Genomic DNA, 8,538 nt, shown 5'->3' with positions numbered 1-8,538 from the left:
CAAAGGCAGCTACTTCACGATACTGAGCCAATTCCAGCTTCATGGTACCTGCCACCTATAACACAAAACAGGTCAGACTGAGTTTGACCACCTTTTAAATGTGTCTAGTAGTTTGTAGGTTATCTTCAGCTGACAGTTGTCACAATTCAGCTTTCCTTTGCATACCAGTCAAGTGGATCAAGATTCTGACAATTATATGCATTTCTAAAAATCCCACTGGCTTGGCTTTTTAATGTAAGCATGCTATTCCTCCCTAAAATGGTGACAATTGATATTAAACCTCTCCAATTCCATATCTGGACTAAAAGCATGGGGTTAAGAGAGCATTCTCTATTTCTAGTTCAGCATACTGAAACTTAACAGTTCTACATCTTTATGCAGATACTATTTTCCTTTCTTCCCCTGCCTCTCAGCAGACAATGGAAATAATCAATCCTCAAAGTTTGTTATTTTATAATTTCATATCACTACGGAATCAAAAACTTCATTCCCTCTCAGAGTGAAATGAGTTAGAAAACCTACACACTATTAATCTCTAATAAGAGGAAGAGCACCAGTTTCATGTTTACCTGTTTCATAGCCCTGGTCTGAGCAGCAGAACCTACACGGGACACAGACAGACCAACATTGATAGCTGGACGGATACCTTTGTAGAACAACTCAGTTTCCAAGAAAATCTGTAGAAAAACATTGTTTTATCTTGGTTAAAAGCCTGGAAGCCTCTTCAGAGACTTGGTAGTAAGCTACACAGAAGTACTGGCATGTTAAAAAGTCATCCTACCTGTCCATCCGTGATGGAAATGACATTGGTTGGAATGTAAGCAGACACATCACCAGCCTGAGTTTCAATGACAGGCAAGGCGGTCAGAGAGCCACCTCCAAAGGAATCATTCATTTTGGCTGCTCTCTCCAGCAAGCGAGAGTGCAGGTAGAACACATCACCTGGGTAGGCTTCACGACCAGGTGGACGACGCAGCAGCAGAGACATTTGACGATAGGCAACAGCCTGTGTGGTATAAAGAAAGCTTTCAGACTTCAGTAGCTCAGTTAAAATTTTGAATTTCTAAACCTTAGCTGACCTTACAGCTACAAACACCAATGCTTGACTATGAGGCCTATAAACAATGTTTCCTGACCTGTTTGGATAAGTCATCATAGATGATTAATGCATGTTTTCCATTGTCTCTAAAGTATTCCCCCATGGAGCAGCCTGAATAGGGAGCCAGATACTGAAGGGGTGCAGCATCTGATGCTGTAGCAGACACCACAATAGTGTACTTCATGGCATCTGGAAAGAATTAAGAGATACACACCACTATGAGTATATTACCTCTTCATGCCCATAATCAGCAAATACAATATGCACATGAAGTAGTAGTTGCTGAAGCAAGCCCAGGCAGCATCACTACGCTGTTACAGGAAAGACGACTATACTACATTAACACATTTGTTGCTCAACTAATTCAAGAAGTTTCAAGAGTAAGTTCATGGCAGCTCATGTCTAACACTCGCAGACTTTTTTCCACTTAAAATGAAGTTCAAACTTTCACTAAGACACACTTTGATAACTCAGCCTGAAAGTCCATGGTTTCCTGGCTGTTGCAAAGCAATACTACCCTTTGTTTCATGGCCCCAAACAAGTTCTTGTCCTTAAAATGTGTTCTGTTTCTTTGTTTTTCCTGCTAGGTATGACACCTAGGTACATTTTTCACCATGAGGACAATCAAACATTGGAATAGTCTCCCAAGGGAAGTGGTAGATTTCCCCCATATTGGACAGTTTTAAGTCTCAGCTTGACAGGGTGCTGAACCATCTCATATAAACTACAGTAGTACCTAAAAAGGTTGGACCAGATGAACCTTGAGGTCCCTTCCAACCTGGAAATTCTATGATTCTATGACACTGCTTGACCAGCAGACAAGGTAAGGTGCCCAATATCTTGCAGGCTGTTACATATGCAGCCTTAGTCAACAAGATCACCATTTCTGAAAAGATACTATTATTTAATCCCTTACTTTTGGGCAGTAGTCTCTCCACTAAATTTGCAACTGCCATACACACTGACTTGCATACATGCAAAACAAACGCCAAGTCCATAAATACTTGTAAGCCATAGTTTGTCATCAGACCTGCCTAACTGCCAAGAGGAAGCTCTCAAGTCTACTGGAAAAAACAAAACAAAACCAAGAAATCACAAACCATAGGCTGACTTTTTCCAGAAGCAATTCAGCAGTTTTGGTGCCTCATACTAATCTTCTAGTGTGATGAAGCAAAAAGGAGGTATTTTCCCCAGATACCTAGAAAGATTTCTTGTCCACAAAGAGAAGTAGTTCATTCATTTAATAAGAAAATAATTCTGTCTATACTTGCAGCTAGGAGAGGTCGATAGTAGTGTTCAGCATTATAATGAGAACAGAATGTCACTAGTTGCCAGGCTCGGCAATCTTAAAAAATCTGTACCTGCATCAGTGAGCCTCTTCACCAGCTGAGCAACAGTAGATCTCTTCTGGCCAATTGCAACATAGATGCAGTACAGCTTCTTTTTCTCATCTGTTCCATCATTAAACCGTTTCTGGTTGATTATTGTGTCAATTGCAATTGAAGTTTTCCTGTGTAACAGAGGTTGGCAAGTTAAGGTGCCCGCAGTTCTCCCAACCAGTTCTGTGTTCAGCTTTGTTACAGCAGAGCACCAAAATATTTTTAGCTTAGGCATTTAACTTACCCAGTCTGCCTATCACCAATGATCAGCTCACGTTGGCCACGACCAATTGGCACCAAGCTGTCCACAGCCTTAATACCAGTCTGCATAGGTTCACGCACAGAGATTCTGGGAATTATTCCAGGGGCCTTTAAGCCAACTCTTCTACGCATCTTGGATGTAATAGGACCCTTAGAAGAGAGGCAACAACCTGTTGCAGTCTGTATCACAAATACAAGCAGGGGTAGTAAACATCTGTTACACTTACCTTCCCATCAATTGGATTACCCAAGGCATCTACAACACGACCCAGCAGCTCTTCCCCAACTGGAACATCCACAATGGCACCAGTCCTCTTCACAACATCCCCTTCCTTGATCAGTCTGTCATTACCAAACACGACAACACCAACATTGTCGGGCTCCAAATTCAAAGACATACCCTATGACAAAGATCACATTATCCTGAGAAAACCCATACCAACATTTATGAAAATGTTGACAGTTTAATACCTATGTGATTATTCTACAGTGTAGAATATCTAACATAACCTACCTCAAATTTATTTGTAACAATAGTCAACATTCTGCTTTTATGTACAATGCACATGTGTTCTTCCATACTGGTTAGAGAATTTGCCTAAGCCTTCAGATTACTACATAATTATATTTGTGGCAGTCTAACATTCAGTCATTTCTCTCTCTAAAAATAAAAGAATAAGCAGGGTTCAAATATGATATTTCTCTCTTGCCTAGAAATTGGACAAGGGAAAAACACTGTCCTTTTCTCTACCTAAGGCAAGTTAAAAATACTAGAAGAGCTGTTGCAGTACTCTCAGAACAGTCAGACAACTTTTTAACTCTAGTCTACTCTTCAGACTATAAGAAATTGGCAAACTGCACACTGTATTGAATCAGAGAGGCTATTATTCAACAGTAAACAGAAAAGCCAGCCTGAAACCAAAGAAAACAAAATCTAATGTCAGATTAGTTCTTATATTTCCTAGATGAAGACAAATAAAGCTCAAATGTTGACCAAGAGACAGACACAGATACTGAAAGCAAAGCATTAAAAATTAAAATAATATTTAGGTTTTGTAGTATTATTTCAACTAGTTAGTACATATTAAAGTTGCAATGAAGTCTGTAAAAGATCCATATGGGTTCCTCCAAGCATAGTCTCACGTTCTCCTTAGAAGAAGGCGACACAAACTGCTTTAGTGAAAGCTTACCTTAAGTCCAGAAGAGAATTCAACCATTTCTTCTGCTTGGACATTTCTTAGGCCATACACACGAGCAATACCATCACCAATTGAGAGCACACGGCCAGTCTCCTCAAGTTCTGTAGAGGTATCAGCTCCCAAAATACGTTCTTCAAGAATAGAGGATATCTCAGCAGTCCCTGGAAAGAGATGCTTCAAATCAGATTTAGCACATTAAGGCACAGTATGAATTCAGTAAGCTTGTCTTGAATCCACAAGCCAAGGTACTCTCTCAGGTATGCCACAAAGTCTAGCAAGTAACATTCTTCCTTATATAGGATGCATAAGATAAATGACAGCTTCTGTATTCAGAGCCAATAAAAGCAACTTCAACTCATCATTATGAGCCCGTTTCAATCAAAATATTGATGATTGTTTAGATATCAGTTTCCTTTGTTATGTCCAACACTACCAGCAATCTCTCCCCCTAGAAAGCAATTAGATGAAATAATTAGCCTTAGCTCAGAAAGAACAGACATGCTAATTCCACTTGCAGAGCATTTACTTAGACTGAAGGCTTCAAAACACCCTATCAACTGATTTGTAATCAGAGATCGAAATACATTCAAGGAGCAAGATGTTAGATATAAGCTATAAAAACGTATTCTCCATCTTCCTCAAATTTGTTTGGCAGTGTATCTCCAACAAATTTATTTCCTCAGCTAGGAAGCAGTAAGTAACACTTATTTCCTAATCACACCTTTAATCATCCTAAACCACTTCCAAAACTGTACATAAACAACTACCAAAAATACAGCTATCCAGCACCACTGCCTTCTCTAAACACCAAGATGCTGGCAGCAAAAATATTATACTCAAGGACACAAGGTCAAATCCAAGCAGGCCTGGGAAAGTCATCTGTCCATACTGTTACAAGCAAGACATGAAACTGGAATTTGAAGCATTTTTTCAAACAATTCTGTGGGAGCTGAAGACTGAATCAAATCCTTGAGAATTGGGTAAGCTGCATAAGCAAACTGATATACGACCACTCCTTTGGGTTGGGCATAATTTGAATTGTTCTGAAAGTGAAATCTACTGGATGTGACTGTATAACAGATGGTTAACTATTAATTACTGTCAAGTACATAAATATCCTCAAATATCTTGTCAACTGACACACACATCCATTACACTTCATATTAAAATTCCTTTTTGTTTGATAGAGGAAGTTCTTAAACCACATTCTTACATTAGGACCTTTCTCAGACTCACCAGTTTTCTGAAAGCATGTCTTGGAGGCATAGATGTTTCTTGTAGCAACAAATTCTGTACCCAGAGTGTTTCTGGAAATCTAAAATAAGTAACTGTTTCAATAAAATTGATATTTCCTAAATAATTCAAAAAACGTTAAGAGGTAATACACTGAAATTTCTGATCATGATATTATTTATTTAATGTGTCTCAGTTTTGAGTTTAGTTTCACAGTGCTCTGCTCAGAAGTTGTAATTATAGAACCAAGTCCAGCATTACTAAGCAAGGAGAAATGGTAACAGAGATTGCTCTAAATTACTCACTGCAATTTTCTGCATTGCACTAATGTCACCGTTACAGCACTGCAGCAGTTCCCAAAGCAAAACCACCTCGTTTGCCACCTTTGAGCTGAACATCAAAAGCTTAGGGCATAAAGAAAACAGGGCACCCCTTATGGTTCTGCACAAGGGAGAAATAAGACTGTATCTTCTCAGAGCTAGCCTAAGAAAAAACTAACTGCAGAATTTCTGAAGCATGGCTAGAACATACAATAGCAAAAAAAACAGCAACAAAATTTATTATAATTAATGCATTATTATAATCCTACATTCCAAGCAAAATTCCTAATGTAGTCCCATGCAGCATTAGTGCAATTTCTCTGAAAGCCTGGGTAGGCCTTTTTAACTGTTCACCTTCAGAAGGGACACTGGCCAGGAACGGGCCGTGACAGATCTTCACACCCTCACTCTCCCCAAAAACACGGGGAAAAAAATACCACCTGGCAAGCCTCGCAGCTCAAACCCCTAACCCTGACTAGGATCTAGCAGCTTTCAGACATTAACCTGAACCCCAACAACGCCAATCCGCGTCCTCGGGAAAAGATGCGCCGAACCCTAGACACCTCCTCCCCCCCCAGGTGAGAAGACCTCCTCTCCTCAGCAGAAAGTCAGACCTCGCTGTCACCCAGCACAGAAGTGAGCCCCCTACATACATCTCGCCCCAGCCTCCCAAGAGTAGGAGGCCGTGGCCCCTCAATGTGACCGCACGTCCCAAAATGGCGGCGGCACGCACCCCCCACCCCCCTCCCAGGGAGAAGAGCGCGCCCTCACCAGGTCTGCCTTCCAGCTCCGCCCTCTTTGGCGTGAAGGCCACACCCACGGGGCGGGGCGCGTCCTGGAAGTGCTTCTCCAGCCTCTACCATCCCCCTCATATGTCGCACCGCCCTCCCCCTCCTCGCCCCTCTGAGCAATGAGGGAATATATATATAAAAATATAATAATAATTTAAAAAACCGAACACAACAACAACAACAAAAAACAAACCAAAACCTAAAACAACCTAAAAGCCACGAAACAAGGCTTTTAGAAAAATACCTCGTTGCGGCAGGTGCCCTTGAAATGGCCTTCAGCGGACGGAAGGGGTGCGGTTGGAGGCATGAAGTGGGTAGGGGCTAGTATGAGTCACAGGAGACTGGAGTGCTGCGAGGTAGAGGGTAGTAGTTGGAGGGTGTCCCTCTACTTTTCTGGGTGCTGCAGGTGCTCGTGCTCCTGTCTGCTTTGTTTCATTGCAGCTGCTGGTGGCAGAAGCAAAGTGGTGGCAGAGGAGTGCAGGAGTGCCGACCTGCAGTCTTGCCTGCACTCTGAAAACAGGGGTAAAAGGGATGTGATGTGTAGTGCTCTGTTGGTTTACTTACCGATACTACAAAGGAGCTTAAATTTTTTAGCCAGTCTGCTGAAAATACATGAAACCTAAAAGCTGATACTACAGGTTCCATAAGAGGTGATGGTGGCAGGTGTTGCATAAAAGGGTATGAGTCTGCAAGGTGGCTGGGGAAGGCCCTCCCATTGACTCATGAGGTTCAGACTGGACCCCCTTGCTTTCTAAATTCCTTCTCAGAGAGGAGTCTGGGTGTGGCTGGATCCTAGTCCCGGATTTTGTCAGTGGTTTATATCTAAAGACCTATTAAGAGTCAACATTTGCCTGTTTCAGAACTCTGCCAAGGACTTGCACTGAGACAGTTTCACAAAGGTGAAAAGATAAATTTTAAGGCAACAGATACAACAAGTTCAGAATTGCCATTGAGAAATGCACTGTGTTAGAGCTAAATGTCTCAAATCTAGCAAAATAGTTAAGCTAACAATTCATCCACAAAGTAGCAGAGGTGCAACTTCTTACCAAGGAGGTGTCCCTGCCTGGGGAGTAGAGAGGTCCAGGCCCATCAACCCATCCAGAAATAGAATTCTCTTCCTCAAAAATAGAGGCTTCTAAAGGCTATTTTACTTCTTGATGATGTGGGACTGGGTCACATCTTGTGTGCTGATTGGCTCCTGGCAGGCTAATGGTGATATTAATTAAGAGAGGGGAAGACAGTAGAACCAACATTTGCTGCAGATGTGGACTCCTCAGTCACATTGGCACAACTCTGGCTGTCAATCTTTGCCTCCAGCTATTGTTGGCACAACCATCTGGCTAGAGGACCTTCGCCCTATCCCCAGCAGCCACATGAATTACCAGGGTTGTAAAAACTTCCAAACTGCCAAGTTGTAAGAAACTTCAAACATCTGGACTGGGTCTTGGCTTAGATAAGTGACTGGTTTGTCTTTCACCCCTGCTCATTACCAGGAAGAGATAAGCACACTAAGTTAGTCTGCTTTCCTATCCCAAAGCTGATACAAGATAAGCACACCAATTTGGGACAACTCTGGTCAATTTTCCCACAACAGGATAGCAGCATCACAAGCTGAGGAGAACCTCACTGCAAGAGGTGGTCGTGTTTATGGTACATGGGGGTCTCTCCTTTGTCATTATCTGTCAACAAAGGCCTAACCCTGTGCACACAGTGCACTTGGCAACAAATCCCGTATGTGAGATATAGAATTTAGTCTGTCAGGGAGAAAGTGCCAAAACTCAGGCAGGTACGGTGTGACTTATTTCAGTAATCAGTTTAAATTATTTTAAACTGCCTGAAAAAAAACCCACATTGATTTAAATTATCTATTTAAGTCTTGTGCCTTTTTGTACTTTTGTTATGTTACTAAAGAAAGGTGGTTCTTTGGTGTTAGAAATGAAATGTAGTGTTGTTTTTGCATCCTAATGTTAGAAGCATAGTGTTGTTTGGTTTTTTTATATATATCCTAGTGTTAGTTCCAGATTTAAGACCTTTTCAGAGTATTCAAGTTGATTTTACTGAATTGCCAAAGATGGGCCGAGCTAAATATTTACTGGTTCTAGCAGATCATCTAACAGGGTGGGTAGAAGCATTTCCCCTCAATATGGCTACTGCAGCAACAGTGGCAAGGGTAACCCTGGAACAGATCATTCCCAGATATGGGATGGTGGAAAACATTGATTCAGATCAGGGAAGTCACTTTACCTCCAAAGTGTT

The 8,538-nt window shown here is 41.5% G+C and overlaps 1 protein-coding gene across 1 annotated transcript in view; it reads right to left on the bottom strand.

Moving 5' to 3' along the window:
• The window catches only part of LOC104392947 (ATP synthase subunit alpha, mitochondrial), a gene marked incomplete at its 5' end in the record, with an annotated part of 7,046 nt that extends 1,793 nt beyond the window's left edge, over window positions 1-5,253 (bottom strand). Inside the window, 9 exons of the mRNA XM_010002395.1 lie at window positions 1-55; window positions 570-677; window positions 782-1,006; window positions 1,137-1,288; window positions 2,461-2,609; window positions 2,723-2,889; window positions 2,967-3,140; window positions 3,930-4,099; window positions 5,175-5,253. The exon at window positions 1-55 is cut by the window's left edge and continues 84 nt beyond it. Of these exons, the coding sequence (XP_010000697.1) occupies window positions 1-55; window positions 570-677; window positions 782-1,006; window positions 1,137-1,288; window positions 2,461-2,609; window positions 2,723-2,889; window positions 2,967-3,140; window positions 3,930-4,099; window positions 5,175-5,253 (1,279 nt within the window). The remainder of the gene's footprint in view (window positions 56-569; window positions 678-781; window positions 1,007-1,136; window positions 1,289-2,460; window positions 2,610-2,722; window positions 2,890-2,966; window positions 3,141-3,929; window positions 4,100-5,174) is intronic.
• Window positions 5,254-8,538: the final 3,285 nt, after the last annotated feature.

Source organism: Chaetura pelagica, unplaced genomic scaffold (genome assembly GCF_000747805.2).
Source record: "Chaetura pelagica isolate M959 unplaced genomic scaffold, ChaPel_1.0 scaffold1021, whole genome shotgun sequence".
NCBI lineage: Eukaryota > Metazoa > Chordata > Aves > Apodiformes > Apodidae > Chaetura > Chaetura pelagica.
The sequence above is the reverse complement of the archived record's forward strand: the minus strand, read 5'-3'. Positions and strand labels throughout refer to the sequence as shown.